At 38.2% G+C, this 23,972-nt stretch overlaps 2 protein-coding genes across 11 annotated transcripts; one reads left to right on the top strand and one right to left on the bottom strand.

Moving 5' to 3' along the window:
• The first annotated feature begins 67 nt into the window (after positions 1-67).
• Positions 68-20,129, top strand: per2 (period circadian clock 2). 8 transcript variants are annotated; one of them, XM_066709269.1, is made up of 24 exons: positions 68-224; positions 5,989-6,528; positions 7,679-7,777; positions 7,938-8,092; positions 8,367-8,488; positions 8,771-8,972; positions 9,156-9,207; positions 9,742-9,884; positions 10,083-10,161; positions 10,340-10,446; positions 10,581-10,734; positions 10,886-10,994; positions 11,285-11,419; positions 11,507-11,612; positions 11,791-11,953; positions 12,284-12,411; positions 13,191-13,391; positions 14,343-14,606; positions 14,798-15,714; positions 16,146-16,322; positions 17,463-17,625; positions 17,875-18,073; positions 18,161-18,311; positions 18,620-20,129. In XM_066709269.1, exons 2-24 carry the CDS (start codon positions 6,104-6,106, stop codon positions 18,833-18,835), a joined length of 4,467 nt encoding a protein of 1,488 aa, XP_066565366.1. In that variant the 5' UTR covers positions 68-224; positions 5,989-6,103; the 3' UTR covers positions 18,836-20,129. The 8 variants fall into 8 exon arrangements, with proteins under 8 accessions (XP_066565366.1, XP_066565364.1, XP_066565365.1 ...); XM_066709267.1 differs by having other exon boundaries at positions 13,188-13,391; XM_066709268.1 differs by having other exon boundaries at positions 11,788-11,953.
• A 716-nt stretch (positions 20,130-20,845) lies between these two features.
• On the bottom strand, positions 20,846-23,451 carry cep19 (centrosomal protein 19). Of its 3 annotated transcripts, none has more exons than XM_066709274.1 (4): positions 23,253-23,434; positions 22,647-22,812; positions 21,647-22,043; positions 20,846-21,334 (listed from the first exon to the last, which is right to left on the bottom strand). In XM_066709274.1, exons 2-3 carry the CDS (start codon positions 22,774-22,776, stop codon positions 21,694-21,696), a joined length of 480 nt encoding a protein of 159 aa, XP_066565371.1. In that variant the 5' UTR covers positions 22,777-22,812; positions 23,253-23,434; the 3' UTR covers positions 20,846-21,334; positions 21,647-21,693. The 3 variants fall into 3 exon arrangements, with proteins under 3 accessions (XP_066565371.1, XP_066565373.1, XP_066565372.1); XM_066709276.1 differs by having other exon boundaries at positions 22,647-22,755; positions 23,253-23,433; XM_066709275.1 differs by lacking the exon at positions 20,846-21,334 and adding an exon at positions 21,336-21,561 and having other exon boundaries at positions 23,253-23,451.
• Positions 23,452-23,972: the final 521 nt, after the last annotated feature.

Here is a 23,972-nt window from a genome sequence, read left to right as displayed (position 1 = left end):
AGCCAATGAACGTGCTCGGGGGGTGGAGTCAGTGTCGAGGTCACGTTTCGCACCCCAGACTGTCGAGGCAGCGCTGAATCGCCGACTGAAGCGGAGCGGATGGGAAACCGGCCGTCTTTCCTGGGCAATTCAGCACCATTACACAAAAACCAAAACCAAAGCAAGACTTGGGGATCTTTTGCCGAAACGCCAGAGAGCCGCCCAGATATTTGTCATTGACTGAGGTTTGATTTCTTTTTACTTTGTGAACTGAAGTGTAGAGTGCTGTACTACTACTGTGCTAGATAAATGGTTGTATAACACTTGACAATAGGAGACAGGCATGGGAATCGCCGGCTCTGTGTTTTAATTAAATATGTGGTGCCAAAAGTAGGCAGTTTACCCGCGCATAGAATATGTATGTATGCATTTTTGTTTTTCGACAGTTTTAGCAACACTATACGTCGTCCTGTATAGTTTTTATAGAGCGGTTATGTAACTGTGCCAGTGGTGGGTCAACGTTTTCTGTGTGAGATTCGGTCACTGGAGTAAGACCTGCCCTGCCCACATTTCTAAGTCATTACATTACTATTTCCTATACGTAAGGGCTGGCTAGAGCACGATAGCTGCAGAACACGTTGACATTTGCAGTTGAATGGTAAGTTGTTGTTTTTTTAATGGCATTACTACATGTATAACATATAGTGAAGCCAGTAGTTAAATGTAATTTCACAAGCATGTTATTTTTTAATGAAAGGAGGAGGATAGGGAGGTGGTATATTATCATTATGATTTTTGGTTGTGGTGGTTCAGTGAGTATCTTTGTTAGGAAATGGCTTTGTTGGTATTTCATGCTTGTAAACGAACTGCAGATTCTGAGCAGACTACTCCTACGTAATGACGTAGTTGCACAGGGATTTTCTATTGTTGTATTGGAGCAAACAAGTAGGTCTATATATTTGAAATATTGCAGAAACTGGGGGGTATCTAAATGTATATGCATTATAATGTTAATAACTTTAAAAAGTAACTATAGTGTCACATCTGGATCTTGCAACATAAGCCACGCAGTGCAGGCTCGTTACAGCACTGTGTTCATTAACTTGATTCCCTGCGCTCATAATGTGGGTCATAATACTTAGAAAGACTGTAGGTCGGCTTTAACTTGCGCCTGATCATGTGTTTGTTTGGTTATTTATTCTTTCAAGCAAAATTAATGTAATGCAATAGTTTTGTTTTTTTTTTTTTAGCTTTTTTTTGCATTTTTGTGTAAAGATGACCAAATGCTTTGTTCCATAATAATGATGCATCATAATTTTATTTTCATTTATTTAAACAATATCTTGGAAAAAGACCAACCTAAAGATGCACGACTTTGAATGAAAGTTATTAAGGTCGGATTTATGCTTTGATATGTGTTAAACTGTTTTCCTCAGATTGCTATCTTGGTATCGATACATGCGGTTGCCTTTCTGAAAGCTGGTTATTAGGACTGCAACATGATACCTGTCCTACTTGATTTGCTCTAAATACCTGAATCTGCCATAACTGTACAGTACTGCTACAGCCTCTCTGCAGCACAGCACATATTAGTTGAATGCTTTAAGACTAGTCTTTCTTATTGTATTGTAGTATCCACTGTGTATGTTGCTTTGGACATAAAATAAATGTGTATATTTCAAAACGTGATATAGCCTGACTGAAATTTTCATGTCTGTCGTCTTTTAGTCTTCTAAAAATATTGTGTAACATACATTTATAGAGTTATGCTGATAAGTGTCCACACCAGACAAATATATCTTTGAACCTGATTCTATGATAATGGAGAACTGCTGAACCATACAAAGTACAGCTGGCACCAGCTAGCTACATTACACTTCTCACAATGCAGTGAAGCCTTTAAATCCAAGTATAAACCAAGTATGACATGCTGTGATTTAGAATGGATCTGACTTCTGACACTTACAACATTTGCAATGTTCATTTGTCAATGCAGAAATGTATTTAATGTAAAAACACTTAGTGAGTCAATAGTATTGGGGCTATACTTTTATACTTTTACTGTCTTCTGTTGTCATTCAGCTCTGTCTGTAACCATTCCTTTAATCAGAGCTTGGGTCCCTACTACAGTTGGTTATTCATAAGAATCATAATTTATATTTTTTAAACAAAAACCTTTATGTATTCTAACATAATCTCTTTGGAACATTGTATTTTGGTACTTCACTGACAAATGTTATTAATTTTTAACTGAAACTTGCTCAATGCAGTTCTCCCAAAGGGAAATGTCTGAAGCATTGATAAAATAAATTCTTTTGAATAAGAATTCATAAAGTAACTTCATTTGTCTAACTTAATTCAACTGAAAATGAGGAGCAAAATTTGTCCACAAAACATATTGCAAGTCTTGGTTTTAATAGTTGTGTGGTAGGGGTTGTAAAAGGGGAGTGGGGGTTTGGCAAAATAATGACCAGGTATTCCTGAATGGGCTGACAAGGGACTACAGAGTCATGTGATCTCTTTTATTAATTTGTGAAGTACATGTGTATTAGTAATATGTCATCAATGATGACGCACTTAAACAGAAGTGCCAGTGGTTATTTTAATGAACACATTCATTGTCTTATTCATAAGCATGCCACCCACTATCAATTCAAGTCTCAAAAGCCCTTTTCTTTCTAATGCATTTGTGTTGTTTTTTTTTTTCTCTGAACACAAGCTATTAAACCTGATGAAACGGATGGGAAGTACAAAGCCTATGAACTGGTTTACAATAATGCAATTACAAATCAAAGATGTACTTTGGAACCTTAGACTATTCCTCAGAGGAAGGTTTGGTGGGGGTAGTTGTGCCTCTCTCTGATGTTACATTGAAATTAGTGAATACAATATTTCAGTATGTTGTTTCAGTAAGATGTATTGTGTTTTATCAATTTGTACCCAAAACATAGTTTTCAGTTTGGAGACTGAACTGTACTGTTTTCTAACTAAACTCCAATAATATAATTTCAGCACTTTTGTAGGTATTGTACATTTCAATTACATAAACGTCTTTAACAGGAGTTATACAACTGCTGACTGTGTGTTAATAGATCAATTAAATGATACCTTGTTTGGATTACAGATGAGCAAAAGGTAGTTTTATTTGATGACTGAGTGTTTGTGTTACTAAGCAGGTTTCTGAGCCATACTGGGAGCTGGGAATGTTGTATAATTGGTAAGATCCTTATGTAAATGAATGATGTTACTGGTATTATTGCTACTCTAAAACTCAAGCTGAACTAGTGTGACAAACCCACTCTTACTCAGACTGATACATGATGGGTAAAAGTCCAGGAATAAGGAACATGTGAGGTTGTTGCAGTACAATATCTGGATTCATAGCTTTTAACATACCCATCTTAAAATTAAACAAAAGCTTGCCATAAGAGTCAGACACTGTTGCTCTAGCCTTTCCATTAGTCAAAAGAAAACAAAAAAACAATTTTGGGCAATTTGCCTGTACCCTTATAATGTTAATTTAGTGGATGGAGCACTGTCTTTTGTTTCTGGTCTGGGTCAGATTTACTTAATTTAGGCCAATGTTTTATAAATATATTGATAATGGAATATAGGATGAAAAAAAATACAATACGTGCAAAACGTGCTTTTGTACTGTGGCTCCTGTAGGAAACCTACAAGCTTTGATTGGATTATATAGAGAACATTCAAGCAGTTTACTGAGGTAACAATGTTACAGAAACTTAATGTCATGTATTTCAATTGCCACAGGAAACTTCTGGTCTTGCATTGCTGTTAGACATGTTAAAAAGCTAACAGTCCACTCCCTCATGATCAAAATTGTGATTTAGTACAAAATAGGATTTGTAATTCTGCCCCATTTGTTAATTGCCCTACTAGATTTATGTGCTGGAATATCAGTATATACTAGTTCTGTGTGACTCTGATTATTTTGCTCTACTTAATTAGTCACAGCAGTGGAACAGCATTGATCCGTTTCATTTCTTTTTTATTTTCCACACAGGCTCTGAAAATAGTTTACTAGTAAAATGTTAAAAGAGCACCCTTTACTGTGACAGTATGGACTCTTTTTCTCAAACACAACCTGAAATCTGTGCTGGTAACCAGCAAGAATAATAGTACTTAATAGTGCCCAAAATACTATTGGCGCTTAGAGGTACAGTTGCTAGACTGTATGACTCATCCCACATCCTTATTCAATTTTCCAACAAATTGCCAGTGCTGGTGTACACTTAAAGACGTGCATATTAGCATGTACCGCTGCAAAAGTTGTACTACTTGCTTTGATGAGGAAGTTACTTTTGAAATGCTGTTAAACAAATATATTGTATTGAATATTGTGAAGCAATGAATAATTAGTGAATAGTATGCTTCAACACATCTCTCTGATACTGTCAAAGGCTTTCTGAAATAGTAAAGGAGTGTACTCTTATAAGAGTTCATAGGCTGAAATATTTGCTCTTAGTTAAAACCAGATTCCAAACATTTAGAAAAATAATGGAAAGTCTTTTCATATGGCATGATGTAAAATGTAAATTAAAAGGGCTTCTTGCCCTTTCTTGGTAACATATTGGTGTACAGGGAATGCTAAAAATAAGTTGAATGGAAATCAGGCTATGAAACAAATTGGGATTTGCAAAAGGTTATTTAATTTAACTTGTGCCCCTAAGGCAGGTAAACACATGGGTCAGCAGTTGAGTCATTTTAACCACGTTAGTGACGAAGGATTCTGACATTCTGCTGGCAGCAGGGCCAAATGAATCTGTTCCAGTGGGTGGTAGTTTGTATGGCATTGTTATATGTGACCTCAAATTCAAATCAGAAGATTAATAAACAATTTATAAAGTGACCAAACTAAACTGAATCACATGTCATTGTCTGTGCACTGGTCTCATTGTACCCAAATTGTACCCAGATTTTACCCACTGTCTAAAGGCTTTGGATATAGTAGTACATCACACACGTTAGTGAACATAAAAACATAATATTTGTGAATATCAATCATGGTCTTCCCTGTGATATAGACCTATAAAGCATGCAGTTTACAGTTGTTCTATTCGTGTGAGGATTTATAGTAGCCGGGGAAATACTTCAGGAAAAAAAGTTAAAAATAGATTGTTTAATATAGTCAGGAATCCTGAGGTATTGCCACTACCTGGTCACAACTATTGTAAGAGACTGGGGTAGAAAAGCCGTCCGCTGCAATAAGCCTGTTTTATTCTATTTGTAGACGCACTAATCTTGATGCCATATTTAGTTCTCAAGTAAATGACTGCTAATCACTCTAGCCATGTTGTAGAGTAGCATATATTACTAACCCAAATCTCACTTACTGTGCACTGTCAGTGTAGTGCTAAAATAGCTCCCATGGTCCCCCCCACCCCCAGTGCCATTACTTTCCCTTCATGCCATTTCAGACGTCTGTTTTCAATACTGCGGTGACCTTTGTGTTTCAGACAGCTCCACCTGAAAGACCGAGCACAGAGGGAAGGGAAAGCAAGTTAAAATTATTCTGTCTAGTCTTTGAACCTGGGGTGTGCAAGCGGCTCTACGAAAGGGCAAAGACACAATGGTAGAATAGCCTGTTAAGTGTTCTTGCTTTGAAGAAGAATCATTGCCTTCACATACTCTCCTTTGCTCTACGTGGAGCTGATCTTTAAAATGTTCAATAGAGAATGAAATGGTATGTTTTCCAGCAGGGATTATTTTCCTTGTTGTTGTCTTCTGTTCTGTTTGAGAGCCAGTGTTTTTCAGGCAGTTGGCTGTGGATGTCAAGGCCATGTGGCAGTGCAATAAACCTAGCTCTTTAAACTTAGACATCACTGTTAGTGTTTTAAGCTTAATACAACATAGATACCTAGATACTGTAGGTATCCAATTCATGTTTTAATGAATCTTTGCATTTGTAACCTTTTTTTGCAGCCATTGTAGTCTCAGATGTATTATTTTGTAAAGTAATTCATATGGCTTTGTTTTGTTTTCTTTTAGAAGTTTCAAGTTTCCTGCTCGCCACCTTTCTGCTGAACCTTTTCTTAACGGCAAAAAATAAACCTACAGAAAATGGGTTGATAGAACTTCCTGCAAAACAACCTTCTAAAAATCAATGTTTGAGGATTCCCATACCAAGAGGTATCTGTACTCCACCTTAGAGGAGCAGAACCCCAGTCCGTGCTTCAGCGACACAGAGGATGTCCCAGAGTGTTCCTCCATAGCCCCACGACACAGGATGAGCAGCTTTGTGGATGCAAGACACGGGGAGGCCGAATTGGCCCTCCACTCCGATGGAAGCGAGGATCAGAGGGCCTCCCCAAGCGAGGATCAGAGGGCCTCCTCAAGGCAGGACCAACACTCCTTACACGATGACGTGGAGATGAAGAGCAGTGGCTCCAGTGGCAATGACTCCAGCGGGACAGACTCCAATGGACACGATTCGAATGGGAACGAGTCGCATGGAAATGAATCTTTAGGAAGCTCCAATGGAAACGGGAAGGATTCGGCACTCTTGGAGTCTTCAGAGAGTAACAAAAGGTTTTTATTTTAAATTCTGTGTGTGTGTGTGTTTATTTTTAAAAGTGGTACTCTCAAAGATGTAAGACTATGTAAACAACACAAAACAGCCAGTGTCTTCTGGTTATGCAGTTAGGAGGCCAGCAAACACCTATAGACTCCTTTTAGTTACAGTAACTGTTCTACAGTTTATTTGCCTTTTTTCTTCCTATTGTGGGCCTTTGCATAAAAACAGACTGTTTCTAGATTGTGTATATGAGTAATCCCAGCAAACCCAAGGAACGGAAATGCCGCATTAATTCTCTGCTGTTCCTTTGCATGTTCTATCATTCTATAGTGACACAATATTTTGGTTTTGTCTTCCTTGGAGCATATTTGGCAGAAACACAGCACACACCCATCTCTGTGCTTCAGTAGAGCTAAAAGTAATTGTGTCATACAGCCCTTCTCTGTAGGTCTGTAGGAGGAGAAAGATTAAAGATGTTCCCATGTTGTCAATCTATTTGTTCAGTCAGTACGTTTCTCTAAACTAATAAAAGTCTTCTAGTTCATTTCTAAATGCCAAATCACATACAAAAATAGATTGTCATGTTAGGTTTTCTGTAAATGATTAATGTAAAAAAAAGTGCTTGTAATAATTAATTGGGAAAATAATTGTAGCGTTATATCGAATAAGATACAATTATTGTTATGGGATAAACAAGAACCTGTATTGATCTTGGGAAATGTGGCCTCTCCACCGATATTAGCCTAGCCCTTTCAAATCAGTCCAATTACAGAATTTGTCTAATAATTAGACATGAAATTAACATAAAATAGACTAATGTAATCTTATGATGTACTTTAAAATAAAATAAGGTCTTTATATATAGAAGTTTATTCTTGAGTTGCTTTCTATTACAAGCTTCTTTCAGCTTCTGTGCTCTACCATAAATAGACAGCCTGCTGCATATGGACTGTAGCTGTGTATAGCTTCTCTGTATGTTAAAGCTTAATCTGGATTTCCATTACTATGGCCTAGAAAAGCTGGGATTTACGAGTTCATAGTGGACTTGTAATTAGCTCAATGACAACGATTCTGTCTTGGTATTTATTTACATTAGCTGTTGAGGCTTATGTGTGATTCTTTCTATGCTTAACACTATCTATCTCTTGTTCTCTATCCTGGCAGCTCAAACTCTCAGAGTCCATCACCACCCAGCAGCTCAAATGCATTCAGTCTCCTCGGTGCCAGCTCTGAGCCTGACAATCCCTCTTCAAGTGGCTGCAGGTAAGAGACCATAAAGGTCATGTTCGGTCAAATTATGTATAATGGTTTGATGTGCAGAAGTAAATGACAGAGTAGGTTTGATCTGGACATCTCAGATGAATATAAACATGACCGTAATTAAATTCTTACCTTATTCCATATGTTTCTTTATATCCTGCAGTAGTGAACAGTCTGCTAAAGCCAAGACTCAAAAAGAGCTGATCAAGACTCTGAAGGAGCTCAAAATGCATCTACCATCTGAGAAGAGATCCAAGGGGAAGTCCAGCACACTAAGTACACTGAAGTATGCGCTGCGCTGTGTCAAGCAAGTGAAAGGTAGGCCAAGGGTTTCATTTCAGACGTAACACCCACATGCAAAGAAAATAAATAAAACTGCTCTACTGATTATTGCAACATTGCTTGGAACATCATGATCAAGCAACTTAATGTCTTGCAGCATGTACATTAGAATGCAATGCCTCTGAACAATATTGCTGGGTACTGAAGTGGTATAGATTATTAAGATAAAAGATAACAAAATGATTTAAAAGCATAAAGATAAAGACCCCCGTCAAGCCATCATGCTGAAGTTGTGTTTTTTGTTTGTCAGCTAATGAGGAGTATTACCAGCTGCTCATGATAAATGACAGCCAGCCGTCGGGGTTTGATGTCTCTTCTTACACAATTGAAGAGATTGACAGCATCACTTCGGAGTACACCTTAAAGAACACAGTAAGTGACATGTTTACTGCAGTATGTTTGTAGAGCAAACTAAAACAACAAATGCTGGTGAGGTGTTCTAAAGTTATGATGTCCATACTTTTCGTAAGTAGACTAAAGTGATTGTAATCATTTATGTAATTTTCCTGAAATCCTGTTGCATACCTAATAAGTAATATTAAGACTGGATTACATTTCCCATCTACAATCATGGTCTCTGGTAATTCTTCCATCAAATAGAAGTAACGTTGCCAGAGTAACAAATGTCTTGTCACTTTCTATTTTTGCAAATAGGATATCTTTGTGGTCGCCGTCTCCCTGATCACGGGCAAGATCGTCTACATCTCTGATCAGGCTGCCTCCATCCTGAACTGTAAGAGAGAAGTCTTTAAAAACACCAAGTTCGTGGAGTTCCTGACTCCCCAGGATGTGAGCGTGTTCTACAGCTTCACCACACCCTACCGACTGCCCTCCTGGAGCATGTGCACCGGGGCAGGTGCGTCTTTGCCCGGCTGTCTCTGTAGCACAAGCAAACACCATATCCATCTGCCAAATTGGTTAGCCTCTTGGATGAGGAAATCTCCATTTGATAATTGGCGAATTTGTATTTTAAATACTGCCCTGTGATATTTTACTTTCTTCTCTGTAATTTATTGGTTTTGTTTTGTCTCTCATTCAGAGTCTTCTCCGTCAGACTGCATACAAGAAAAGTCATTTTTCTGCCGCATCAGGTGCGTTCAGTCCTTTCATCAGCTCCCATTTGTTTTACATTAGGTTTTGATTTTAAACACCCTCTCCCCATATGCTTTGGATGTTTTGCTTCTCCAGTGTATAAGTTTTAGCTTACTTGGCACTTCCTTTTTGTATCGCTCCCACAAATTCATTTAGGGAGCTTATTCTTTTTCTAGCCTTTCGATTGTCCTGATGTGTAGAGAGAAAGTAGCTGAGCTATGCCACCTTGTGGAAAATAAAGTCATTACATCCTCTTTGCATATAGAGAAAATAGTCAGTCATCATTATTATTTACTATTATTTTTATTTCTTGGCAGACGCCAACGACTTACAATGTAAGTTCAAACAAAGTGCAAAAATACAGAGAAGTACAACGCATAAAGCATAACCTGTACTTCAGGGCTTTGCTATTTTGTTTTAATTAAGAATTATTTTGAGCCTTAGCTTATTGCATACAATAAGGCAGTTTTAATTAGAAACTTTAATTAGGTTGGTGTGAATGTTTGTTTATTGATTTTTTTTCTCTGTCGCAGCGGGGGACGGGAGGGAGAGGGGGACATTCATTACTATCCATTCCGCATGACACCGTACCTCATGAAGGTCCAAGACACCGAGCAGGCTGAAGACCAATTCTGCTGCCTGCTGCTGGCTGAGAGGGTTCACTCTGGCTATGAAGGTAAAGAGCTGGTGTACCAGACACAAGTGTTTCTCATACTGTGTAAGCCATGCCTGAATTGTATCATAGAGGTTCTCTGATTTATGTTTTGTGTCCAGTGGTTTGTATACAATTTGATTGTTGGTGAAAATGCCATATTTATTTGAACAGGGCCTTCAATAGATTATTTAACACTTGATGTTTCTTTTTCCTTGCCAGCACCCAGAATCCCAACAGACAAAAGGATTTTCACCACCACGCACACACCTAGCTGTGTGTTTCAGGATGTAGATGAGAGGTGAGTATGTTATTGCATTGCCAAACTATATTTCAATAAAATAGTAGTATCTGAATAGTACAACATTTGCAATATATATATACACTATATACATATATATATATATATATATATATATATATATATATATATGTATGTTAAAGCTCTTAACACGACGAGCACTTTTTGTTTTTATCAGAGCTGTACCCCTGCTGGGCTATTTGCCTCAAGATTTGATCGGCACCCCGGTTCTACTGCACCTGCACCCCAGTGATCGACCTCTGATGTTGGCTATTCATAGAAAAAGTAAGAAAAAAGAATGCATAAAAATATTAACATTAATTGTCTTTAGCCGCTTTCTGGAGATTTCAACCACTTGGGTTAAGAAACTAGAATTTCATAATTTCAATCATGACTTCTGTTTTTGTTTCCTAACAAAGTCCTGCAGTATGCTGGCCAACCTTTTGACCATTCCTCAATCCGGTTCTGTGCTCGAAATGGAGAGTACGTGACCATTGACACCAGCTGGTCGAGTTTTGTGAACCCCTGGAGCAGGAAGGTGTCCTTTGTCATTGGGAGACATAAAGTCAGGACGTAAGTGCAACCAGTGGTTTGATTTCCTCTGTTAAATAATAATTATCATATATATCACAGGGAATCATAAATGAGCTCTGGGTAATTTGGTTATTCTTGACAAATTGGTTGTTTGCTTGCTTAATGATTTATTAATTTTGTTTTTCAACAGTGGTCCTGTCAATGAGGATGTGTTTGCAGCCCCTGCATTAACAGAGAGCAAAATCGTTGATTCTGATATCCAGGAGATTACGGAACAGATCCACAGACTTTTGCTACAGGTGTGTTGTAAATGCGTAGTACTTTAACTAGGAACTGTTTCATTGACTTCTATCCATAACACTTAATTTACCTGAAGTAACTTTGTTGTCATCAGTGGAGACTGATTGCTTCCAACTATGCCTACATTTGTATTAAACTTCTACACATACATTCTTATGTAAATTAAATGAGACAAAAACGTACACATACGTCATTAGGTAAATGTATCATGCACCATCTTTATATAGTCAGATCTCAGTCAACTATTTTATACCTGAGAGAATGAACGCATGTCTGTTTTGTCTTGAAGCCTGTTCACAGTAATGGTTCCAGTGGCTATGGAAGCTTAGGGAGCAATGGATCCCACCAAGAACATCTAATGAGTGTGGCCTCTTCGAGCGAGAGCAACGGGAATGGCAACGAGGAATCTAGGAAGGTGAAACCTGTAAGTATTTAATCATTCAACTCGGTAGCCTGAATGATCAATCCATTTTACTTATGCTGCATTATTCTTGTTTCTTTTTCCTTGTAGCGAACGTTTCAAGAGATCTGTAAGGGTGTGCATATGCAGAAAAATCAGGGACAACAAGTCTTCGTTACCTCTACAACTAAAGCAGAAGTGAAGAAAAGCTCTGGCAGTAAGTTGGTGTTGTTTGCTATATAATCAGAATTGTCAGTGGTTATCCGTGTTTGTTCCTCAAGCTTACGTAAATTGTTTCAGTGAATTCTCCTTTTAAGTAAATCTTGGATGTTGTTTCTTGTTTGTTTTGTTTGGTGTGTTTTGTACATGACTTAAATTAGTGTTGTTCTCAGCAGAATCACAGAAGAGCTCTAACGCAAGAGCCAAAGATGCAGCCGTGACACCAGGGCAGGAAAATGTGAATCTTGATGACAAAACCACAGCACACGAAGATCTTGCCTGCAAAGATCAGACTGTGTATTCATACCAGCAGATCAGTTGTCTTGACAGTGTTATCAGGTCAGTTAAAAATAACAAATGATACTTTTAAACTTAGCGGCATAATTTACATATTTTGAATTGTATTTTCAATAATGCTGCAAATTATTTAATGTACACTATGTCACAGTATTTTGTAATGGCTATATTACCAGGTGAAGTTTGCTTAAATATGAATTTGGATGCACTGAGCCATTATATATGTTGGGGTATGAGATTGTGCTTTCATATGCAATTAAGTGGGGTTTTGTTTTATATACATTTGGCCTTATGGCTCCCTCTGTGTATTGTGTATTATTGTGACCCAGCAAATATGTGTTATCACAAGTCTAAATGCTTTGTTGCCTAAAGGTATTTAGAGAGCTGTAACATCCCAGTCACTGTAAAGAGGAAATGTGAATCCTCTTCCAACACCACATCATCCAACTCTGATGATGATAAACAAAGAGTTGCAGATGACAGCATGCAAGTTTCTGAAGGTATTTAGATTTTGATACTAATTTCTATTTTATTTTTTTTACTTGCTGGTAGTATTTTAACAGTATAATATAAGTTTATAAACAAACGTAATCAAAGTCTTAATTGAAATGTTGTTCAGATGTTTAACCATGCTTGATTGCTAACATTTGGTTCTAATTGTGTAATTTAGGATTATTTATTTCAGTTAGTCACAACAAAGAAATGTCAAAAACTCATTTACCCAATTCATTTATATATTTATGAAGGGGGGATTCATTGTAAATATAATTGAATGCGTATGATTTCTTGAATTTATTTCAATTATAAAACATGGGTTTTTGGAATTTCTTTAATTTGTCTCTCAAAGGTAAAAAGCAGTGGATAAAGATTTCATAAACACTGTACTCATGTAAATGTCTGTGTATAGACATGCAACCTATTTAGATTATAATAAGTATTCTATTTACTGTTCTATTTACTATATACTATTTAGAGTATAATAAGTATGTGAATAAGTACAAAAGCTATAAAGGTTTTTATTTCTGGGTAGTTATAAAGAAGGTCATGATCACATTACTTCAGTACATTTATAGAAAAATACAGCAATTTAATAAGATGTTGTAATACATTATATATAATATTTAAAAAAATATATACATTGCAAGAAAAGGAAACATAAGTCTGGTAACATCTTGGCATGGTTCTAGAATGGTGGGGTAGAGTAGAGATTTGCTGATTGGTTGTTGCAAGACCTACGTTTCTCACATTGAAATCATGGATGATTTTTCTGCTTCAGCAGCCCCCCCACTGTTAGAGGCTCATGCTGGGCTCCCTTCCCTGAAGGCACCTGAAAAAACGGCTACAGCAGCGGTTGTTGGCCCTTCACTGACACCACTTGCTCTTCCAAGCAAGGCTGAAAGTGTTGTGTCCATTACCAGCCAGTGCAGTTACAGCAGTACTATTGTTCACGTTGGGGACAAGAAACCACAACCTGAATCTGGTACAAACCTAAACCTAGCTTTTGTTTTTGTGTTTTTCATTTCTTTTATTTGAAAATGCACACTTCAGTAATCTAGTTTAAACCTCAGTTAATTGTGCTTTGAAGTTTTTAGTGTTCTCTCTCTTTGTGTGTGCTACTTCTTTCTGGTCTCTCTGGTCCGTGAATACTTTTGTTTTGTTTTGTTTGAATTCAGTGTAGTGAGCTGGTTGTAGCCTTTTTCGAGTTCATACATCTCACAGTACAGCCCATACACAAAGTAAAACATTAATATATGTAAGGTGTTTAATGTAAGAGTAATTTGCTATTATGTAGATGTTACATTTTTACATAGTATAATGGCTAAAGTGAAGTGAAACTGATAAACATAATGTGTATGGGTCAATTAATGTTTGCATGCATTTAATTTTTTTCACACTGATAACCTCTTTGAATCCCTTTCAAATTATACTATGACGAAGCTTATCTTTCTTTTGCAGTTTTGTTTATTCATATTTCAAACATGGCTCAGTTCCCTGCAGTTCTACTTAAAAGTGGAACTTAAGAACCTGTGCTTCATTAATGAGATGATTCAGTGCAAATTGACATTGGTTCAGCGATTAAACAGATTATTTATCTTTATTTTAATCAAATATATTTTAGAATACTAATTTTAACATAATGCAGTTTAAATTCAGGAAAAATAGGAAATTATCTTGAGTATGTATAATAAATACGTGTAACTGTGTACATGTTTCAAAACATATTCATTTAGAGTGTATGTATGTATATCTATCTATGTATCTATATTTTAAAGTAGGCCCCTAATCAAAAAGAGAAATTATTTTGGAAAAGCAGTAGGAATTGTTTTTCTTTAAAACAAAATTGCAAAAATTTGATGGATTCAAAGACTGAATGTGCATTTACAATGGATATTGAGTTTTTGAGTATTAAGTCCTGTTTTTACCATTTCAGAAATAATCGAGGATGGTCTAAATGGACCAGAGACTATGGAGAGTCAGACCTCCACACATCAGGCCAGTGCTGTGTCTCCCGTCAGCCCAGAGAAGGAGACCTACAAGAAGCTGGGCCTGACCAAGGAGGTGCTGGCGGCCCACACCCAGAAGGAGGAGCAGGCCTTCCTCTCCAGGATCAAAGACCTGCGGGGGGGCGGGGGCACGTTCAAATCAACTTACAGTCTCTACCTGCAGGAGAAGCACAAGAGTCGCACAGCTGAAGGTACATAACGAGTCCTGTGTTGCCACAGCTAGAACATGGAAATGGAGATGCTTATTCTGCCACTGCTAAAAAATGTTTTTATATTCTACATAAATGTCATTGCCTGCTTTCATGTGAATTAAATGTCCACACGATTCCCTTCAAATAGTATGGTAAGAGTACTGCTCATCTCTTTTCCTTTCCTACTTTAGCGACTCCTGGGAGCCGTGGGCCCAGACAGGGTGGTCGCGGGGCCGAGCCAACGGCAAAGAAAGGTGGAAGAAATAAGAAAACCAAGTCCAAACGGATCAAGCAGCACGAATCATCGGACAGCACGGCTTCCCACAGAAAGCACCCCCAGAGGCCCCCCCTAGTGGGCCTCAACCACACATCATGGTCTCCGTCTGACACCTCCCACTCAACGTACCCTCCAATGGCCTTTCCGCCCGTGATGCCTGCCTACCCGATGCAAGTGTTTTCCGCTACAGGAGGGGTTCCCCCAGGCATTGACCCATCCATGTCTGGCTTTGGGGACAATCAAAATGCCCAGGACAATTGCTGCCCCATGCAGCCTTCTCCCTATTCTGCCCCTTTAATGACTCCCATGGTGGCATTTGTAATGCCTAATTACATGTTCCCTCAGATGGGCAACCAGACCCGTCAGCCATTCTACCCTGAACAGACTCTTTATCCAAATCAGCCCACATTCCCGGCTCAACCCACATTCGCTGCCCAACCCACATTCCCAGCCCAGTCAGCCTTCCCCATGCAGCCCCCCTTTGCCACGCAGAACCCCTTCCCCTCACAGCCCCAGTTCCCCGGGCAGCTGTTCCACTACAGCGTACCGGCTGAACCTCCCAAGGCCCCTGTTCCTGAGCAGAGGGAGGGCCTGTCCCGGTCCTCCACGCCCCAGTCAGTGGGGGCGCGGGACCAAGCCTCGCCACCTTTGTTCCAGTCCAGGTGCAGCTCTCCATTGCAGCTCAACCTGCTGCAGCTGGAAGAGCCACCCAGATCTGTGGAGAGACAGGACACTGGTGGCACTGCTGTGGGCGTTGGGAGCCAGGCAGGGACCGCAGGAGACAAGGGAGGAGTGTCCAGCCCAGCAAAACCTGACAAGGACTCCCAGATCGTACGTACCACTCTTGTGCTTCCCCTTTCATTCTAAAACTCTCTCCACCACAGCAATGTTTTCCCTCACAGCTCCGATTAAAAAAACATTTTTGCATGTCACGGTACAAGCAAGGGTTTACCATTTTCTTTTGTTCTTCTACCGGCTTTTGAATTTAAACTTGTGCTTTTTAAGCTACACAGCACTTGGCGAAATTTGAAATTAAGAAGTGTTTTAATTTTGCCTGAAATTGAGCTATAAATATCTTAATTTAGTCACTTAATAATTGCAATCTTTGTTTTGTGCTTTGATATACTACCATTGCTGAACTTGAAGACCTAATTGTATGTGCTGTGAAATTAAATGACTAAATTAAGTGATAATGCATCCATGTTGTAGTTCATGTTTAAAAAAAGAGCTCATGTTAATCAATGTGTCCTTACACCTTTTAGCTGTCACTCAGTCTTCCTGGTCTAGTAAACTCGTATGGAGCATCTGCCAATATCCCTCTTACCTCAAGATCCTTAAATTCCAAGGCTTCACACAATGGTGTTGGTTTTTCGATGTTAAAGTCAGAAGAGAATCTCGTTTGGAATAAAGTGTTCTATATTGGTTGTTGCAACACTGAGGTAGGCTAACATCGCAACAACGTGGGATATAGAGTGATAGAATTTCATTCCTTTAGTTATAATCTTCCAAAACTTTCCATCTCCACTTTTTTTTTGGATGGCTGCATGCAACCTCAATATAGTAATGCGAAAAAACAAATGTATAGTTTCATACTCAGAAACCTGGAATTTGATTTAATTGTTTTCCCCCATTTTGCATTGCACCTTTTTTCCACAACAAATTAAAAGTTTAACATTGAAATTAGGGAGTGGAACAACACTGTCTTAGGAAAAATATAAACATCTAAAATAAGAGATGTTGGGCACAGTGGTAATTTCAAATGTGTTACAAAAGTGATATTTGAAAGGTTTTGAAAGACAACTAAATATATTTGTACATGTGTTTATTCTGGGTGCAAACAATCGTCCTCTTGGGATGCAGATTTTTTTACCTTTCTTGAGGATATTTTTCAGAATTATTGGTGGTTTGTTTTAATTCTTTGAAATGCATACTTTTCCCTTTGAATATACATTTTTTTAAGTTTCAGGTGTATCCTTATTCCTATTCAAATAATGCATTTACAAAGTTGTTCTCAGGGTTTAAGAGAAACTTCCTGGTATGCTTTCAGATTGTTCTAACAGGTTAATATGCATACTGTTTTGTAATCATTCAGCTGTCCACCAGCATTTGATGGATATATTCCTGTATAATGCATCTGTCTAAAAATTCCTAGTCAGCCACACCTTACACATTTTTATTGTACTTATCGCAGATTGTTTAGTATGAGATCTTTGCCACAGCAAATATCAGACTCCGTGCTTCAAATTACTTTTTCTGTGCCACCTTCCAGTGACACACTATTGATTTGTGCCAATTTTACACAGAGGGGAGAAATAACACTCTTCTGCATGCAAAGTGGTGCGTTTTATTTCTTCCTCCTATCATTTGATAGCCTTATTTTCTTTGACTTCAGCTTTCATTAAAAGGTGGCATGTTTATAGCCCTGAGTGACATTCAGTGGCATCATGTTCTAGGATGGGCATAGACCATCTTGATCTCTAGCTTAACTCTCACTCTTTTTAAACACCGTACTGTTTTGTAATTTGGTTTTGTAGTATAGCTTAAGTAAAGACACTTTTCTTTCTTTTTTTGTTGTGCAGGCTGGGTCTCCTGGTGAGGGTCAGAACAGTGATGCTCACTCCACCTCCAGTGACCTCCTGGATATCCTGCTGCAGGAGGACTCTCGCTCGGGCACTGGCTCGGCCACCTCCGGCTCTCTGGGCTCCGGCTCCAACGGCTGTGGCACATCGGCCAGTGGCACAGGTCAGCAGTGTTCTTCCTTGGGGCCTTCTTCTCTAGGCCCAGAATAAATTGGAGCATCCACCCAGCCACTTCAATGTTGTTATTTTCCTTTTTTTATTAAATTTTTTACATTTTACATTTTTCAGGCTATCGTGACTGCAGAACAGATGTACTTAATAATTGTACTTAAAGGATAAGAACAAAAAGGAGCAATAAACCTGTAGATAATGGTCTACAGATAAAATAGATAATCTGTTTTGTCCATTTTAGGGAGCAGCCAAACAAGTAATACTAGCAAGTACTTCGGAAGCATTGACTCCTCAGAGAACGACCACAAGCAGAAGATGGGTGGCGGGATGGAGGTGGAGGAGAGCGAAAACCTCATTAAGTATGTGCTCCAGGAGCCTATCTGGCTGATGATGGCCAATGCAGATGAGACCGTGATGATGACATATCAGATTCCCTCACGGTGAGTAAGGCAATGCAAACTCTTTGGAGGTTACATTTACAGTTAAATTTTTTATTAAATGCTTTTTTTTTTTCTCTCTATCATTAGGGATGTTGAAACTGTTCTCAAAGAAGATCAAGAAAAGCTGAAAATGATGAAGAAGAAACAGCCCAGGTTCACACAGGAGCAGAAAAAGGAGCTCATGGAAGTTCACCCATGGATGAAGAGGGGAGGCTTGCCTAAAGCGATTGATGTCACGGTAAGGTTTCTTCAATGGCATTTCAAAATGGAGGGACATTATAGAGCTCCCAGGAATTGCAGGCTAAGTGTTTGTTTGGCACATTCATCTAGGAAACACGGTGAGTTACTGCTGACAGGAGCAATTGGCCTAAACCCTGAAAAAGATTTCTCATTGAATTGCTCTACACACCTCGGGTCCAACATTAGTTTGTTATTCTCATTGCCATGCCTGAAATTGTGCTTCCTTTGTTTCCCTGAGCTTTAGAAGTGAGCCTTGATTCAGTTACCATTATCAGTTTTATTTTAATTCTATTTGTTTCACTTTAGGAGTGCATTTGCTGTGAAGACTACGCACCAGCCTTATTCGAGGCTGACATGCCTGACGTGGAGCTTGAAGCATTGGTCGAGTGTGACGAGGAGACTAATTTACAGACACTCTGTAAAGGCAAAGGAGAGCAAATACAACGAGAAACCAGCATGTTCTCAGGCAGCTCTGTGCAGGTCGGGCAGTACCTGGAAAAGGAGGAGGAAACGTTGAAGTGAAATGAACTGCCACTGCCTGTGTTGGACTGAAGAATACCTGATGATACTGTGTATTGTATGGAGCTGCCAGTATGGGGCCAGGCTTATGTAAAGAGGACCCTTGAAACTAAATGTTGTTAGTTTGTTTAGCAACAATGTTAAATCTTATATTTATTGTTGTGAACAAGTTCAGTACTTTTTATACTGTGATCACACACTTTACTCTCACCCTCTTTCTTAACCAAGTTGTATACTTGTTTAAAAGTCCAATTCAATCTTTCATATTAACAGATTTAATTGAATGCTGTATTGGGTGAGATACTATATTTTCAACTTTTTTATTTTTTATTGATTTTATATGAACACATTCTAAAAAGTTTCTCTGAGATATCTGGACATTTCCCTGTCTGTTTTCCCATCGTTATATTTGAAAGATTGTATTCTTCATTTTAATGAATTAATGTCATTGTTTTAAAGAGAAGAATCCATTAGGTGCTTTAAAATGTTTTTTTTTAATTATTATTTTTAAAGCAACCCCAAACATAGAATACAAATTTGGGTTATATTTCTCATAGAAAATAACGACTCTGGGATATATATTTTTTTAACAACTGCAATCAAACTAAATGTGTCGCACTAAGAAACTATATATATATATATGTTTTGACACGGAGTAGGTATACCAAACCAAAATCTCTAAGCAGATGCATTTTTATTTTTATTTTTAGATTCAGGCCAATGACTGGATATAATTTATTTTATTAGGAATGCCTGGAACACCAGAATTCAGCCATATATTATTTTGGCAAAACTTTAAGAAGAAAGGCAAATTCACAGACTGGTGACTACAGACTCCAGAGAACTTATTGGTACAGGAGTATCTGTTATCTCATAATTCTCTATTTATTTCAGAAGTTCAAATTTTATATTACAGTAGTTGTAACAATAACGTGAAGTATATATAAAGAAATGGCATAGTGAACAACAGAATGAACCATTCAACAATGGGGTATCCATAGTGTCTTTGGGTTTAATGCTATATATATAAAACTATTCATCCATCTCAAAAAGCCACACATGATGGGTTTCAACACCTTACATTTTTCTCTGAATGTAAATTTCCAAGCTCACTTTTCTGTATGTTTCTGTTTTTAATATATTGTCTACTATCCATTTGTACTATCCAAATTAGTGGTATGTTTTAGCAGTTGTGCATTTTAGGAAAAGGAAAATGAAAGCCGTTTTGTTTCCTGTGTTCCTGGACAGAATATTGACACAACTACTAAATTAAAATGTAAATTAAGAAAAGAAACAATGTGCATTTGCTGATTTGTTGCTACCGAGTACAAAATTCGAGTTTGGAAAATTCATGACCACCATCAACTGAAAATGACATTCCATATTTGCACCATTATCCATTGCACAATTCTGGTGGTTTGTTTGACAAGTCCAACCAGACTATAGGTTTTGGTTCATTTTCTTGCCATGATGAAATTACAAAAACTTCATTTGAATAAGAAACATGCATAGATAATATCATTCTCCAGTGTTTTGACTTCAGCAATTTTTCTGCCATCAAATGTAAGGGAAATACCTTGACAAAAACAACCCCAAATAGTTTACTTTGTTTAACATTGTAGGACTTTTTATATATTATTATTATTATTATTATTTAATGTCCACAACAATGCCAGCCTTGAGGGGGGGGGGGGGGAGTAGGATAGTGATACAATAGATAATGCGGACTGTTTTTTTACTAGTCTTTTCATAAAGGTATTTGAATACACATTACTGAAACATACCACATCAGCAGAAAAAGCAAAGACTATCACAAAATGCAAAGTCTACATCAAAATAAGTAAAATGGTTCTGAATCAAATCAAAGACAAATGTATGCTTTCTAAGGTTACTGTATCATGTATCAAAAGTGACAGGACTTGAGATGGGTGTAATGTAGAAAATCTGGCCATCATGGTAACATTTGTTAGTGATTCAATTCACTGTTGGATGCAGAATACATTACAACTCAAATACTCAAAACACCTCTCTGAAGTAGGTTTTAATGCTGAAACATCATTAGCCAATGCTAGTGAGCTTATATTAGCCACTTACAAATGAGCACAAAAGATAATGTACAATGATTGTGCAATCTTTTACAGGGTACAAATTAACAATTTTAACAATATATTAATTTTATATGTACAATATATCGTGGTATATATATCAACTTTGGTGGGTTGGACCCGATATTGGGGATCTCAGGCATGGACTTGGGAGACACAAAGGCAGGTTATGGTGCAAATAAATGCATTTCTTATATACAGTGCACCATGCTCAAAATACACAAATTCCAAAACAAAACCCTAGCTCATCTCAAGCCTAAACTACAGACGTTGAAACAGTTCTCCGAGCTACACATAACTAGGCAAAACATGAACACGAAAGACAAACTTACAAAAGGATACCATACAAAGTCTGTGATCCGTTGTCGTAGAAGTAATGCAAAGCCAAAGTCATGACCTGTGGTAATAAAATACTGTTTTAATGAAGCTGCAGGGGGAAAAAAAGTTTTTTTGTGTTCCAAACAAGATTGTCCAGTTTTGTGCAAAATTGATTAAACTTAATGGACTTGTACATCTTGCAATATATTTCAATGATAATTTGAAATTCAGTTACTTGTAAATGCAGTCTCCCAACACGTCTGTTCTTCTATCACCATCTCCTGGTCCCAGTTAGGAGCACCAATCCTTCAGGTTTTATAGGTATCATTGATCAGTTAATCTAATTTCACCAAATAATTGGTTCAATGAATTAACATTATTAGCAATGTACCTGTTGGGATCGCTGTCCACCGAGTCTTCAGCCCCCTCCTTTAAGGTCTATAGCTTCTCTGAGTCGTCATCATCCCAGCTGCAGGACTCTGCACAGTCCTCCACAGGGAACTCCACCTCTATGTCATACATGAAATCAGGATCATCCTTCTTTTTGCGGTTCCGTTCAAAGAGCTCGTCCATCTTGGCCTTCTTCCGGGCCAGCTCCTCGTCACTGAGCTTGTTCAGGTCCTCGTTGGGGTCCAGGTCCAGGGAGGCCAGGCTCTGCTCCAGGCTGCGGCCCAGCAGTCTGTCTCGCAAGATCACATGGAGCCTCTCGAGCTGCTTCATGGACACAGACTGCAGGTAGGCGCTGTGCCGCACAGTGTTCTTCAGGCGCTCTGCCGCCTTGCTGCAGTCTGCAAAGTTAAAAGTGGAAATGATGAGCTTGGCTAGTCTTGACATGCTGGACATAGAACTTATAGTAATTCCTGGGAATGCTGTCACTTGATAGGGGTCTAATTTCAAAGACAATGCACACATTTACATCAACTGAAAGTGGCCATTTTGTCACAGCTACCAGAATGACTTGGTTTATCCTAAAAGAGAGAAGACTAACAATGTAGTCGGAATAGAATTAATTTTACTTCCATGCATTACTTACACAATTAATACCTGTCTATGTGTGTATACTTACCATTTACACTAATGCCAATATAAAGTGCTGTCACATAATAAAGGCCTTAAGTGAGGACAGAAATGTGCCTCTTAAGCACCTTCCATGAAATACCACTAAGTATACATCTAGTTATCCAAATTATGTCCACAATGCACTTAATGGAATTAATGTTGTTAACTTAAATAACTGCCTGTTGCTGTAAAACTACAGCATGGGTTAATTAATGCTTTGTCCGGTAGGTGGCACTAAAACCCCATTCTTACTGGCCGTAAATGAACACCCCAGACAGAATATATGCAATATAAAGCACTAGATTCAGCACTGCACAGGTCTGCCAATACACCTGAAAACTTGGAGAAGTTCCGCACAGGCATCACACGCTTCCTCGTCTTTTTCGTCGCTTCGTTCTCATAAATTAAGACGATGGCTGGGGGGTTGAACCTCACTCCAACCTGCGTAGCCACGGACGACATTGGTTTTGTTACGGATTTCCGTCTACTTCATCTCATCTACAACCAAACATAAATGACACGTCAAAAATGTGCTTTAGATCGCCTTCCCAAAAGGATTTAAACATTACATTCTGTAATTTGGGCAGCACTACATCAAGGCTACAGCTTCAACACATTACTCCTCACTGTACACGCCTCAGTGCCCAGCAGCATTAAGATATGTACTAAAAGGAGTATAATGAGAATTACAACAACAACAACAATAATAATAATAATAATAATAATAATAATAATAATAATAATAATAAACAGCAGAGGCAACATGGGAGCTCGATGGTTTTAATTTAGACTACATGGATATTTCTTAACTGATGATAACGTTCTGCTTGTTGTGCAGTCATTATGTAAGAATTTAATTAGTATATGGTAGATAATGAATACAGAACATATACATTATTGTTTATTCGTACATCCTATTGCTTTCTTAGGCTAAATACCTTTTTTCTTGGCTGGTTAACCGTCTCTGAACACGCTTAACGTCGCTACGAATAAACACTATGGCCCTGAGGACTTAAACGGCCAGTGATCTGCCAATATTAATTTTGGATTAATTATGATTTATATGCGCGTATTTTCACATTATTGTCCTGCCATCCGTTGACATGTATAAAAAAATAATAACATTAACAGTCTGAACTCTCACGTTTGTTACAATGCAGACTGAATATATAGAAAACAGTCCGGCATTTTTAAGGACACCACAACAGTTTTGCTTCGTCTTCCCTGAAGACAGGCGCCGCGTTCACGACACTTTTGTGCCGGCAAGATTGCAGGCGGGAGTCTGCGTGTGACGTCACGGTCTGCGCAGACGGGGTGTGGGCAGCTGTGGCAGTGCAGCTGCAGACTCGAGCAGAGCGCATGGAGGCGCTGCAGAGAGCAGTCAGGCCGGATCACACAAGTGAATGCAACCGCAGTTCCCTCCGTGCTGCACCAGCTTCATACTTTACAGTGTAATCAGAAAATGGCTCATTTAATCAGTTCATATCAGATTAAGTAGCTTTACGACCCTTTAATAAATTTATAGAATGTTTTATTCCTGCTAATTGTTGGGACACTTACGGGTTAAATACTAACATACTGATCAAATTAATTACAACTTTTTTGTACAATATTATATTTACACTGGTTTCAAATCTACATTAAATGTGTGATTTGAA

Source organism: Amia ocellicauda, chromosome 7 (assembly GCF_036373705.1).
Source record: "Amia ocellicauda isolate fAmiCal2 chromosome 7, fAmiCal2.hap1, whole genome shotgun sequence".
NCBI classification, from domain to species: Eukaryota; Metazoa; Chordata; class Actinopteri; order Amiiformes; family Amiidae; genus Amia; species Amia ocellicauda.
The sequence above is the reverse complement of the archived record's forward strand: the minus strand, read 5'-3'. Positions and strand labels throughout refer to the sequence as shown.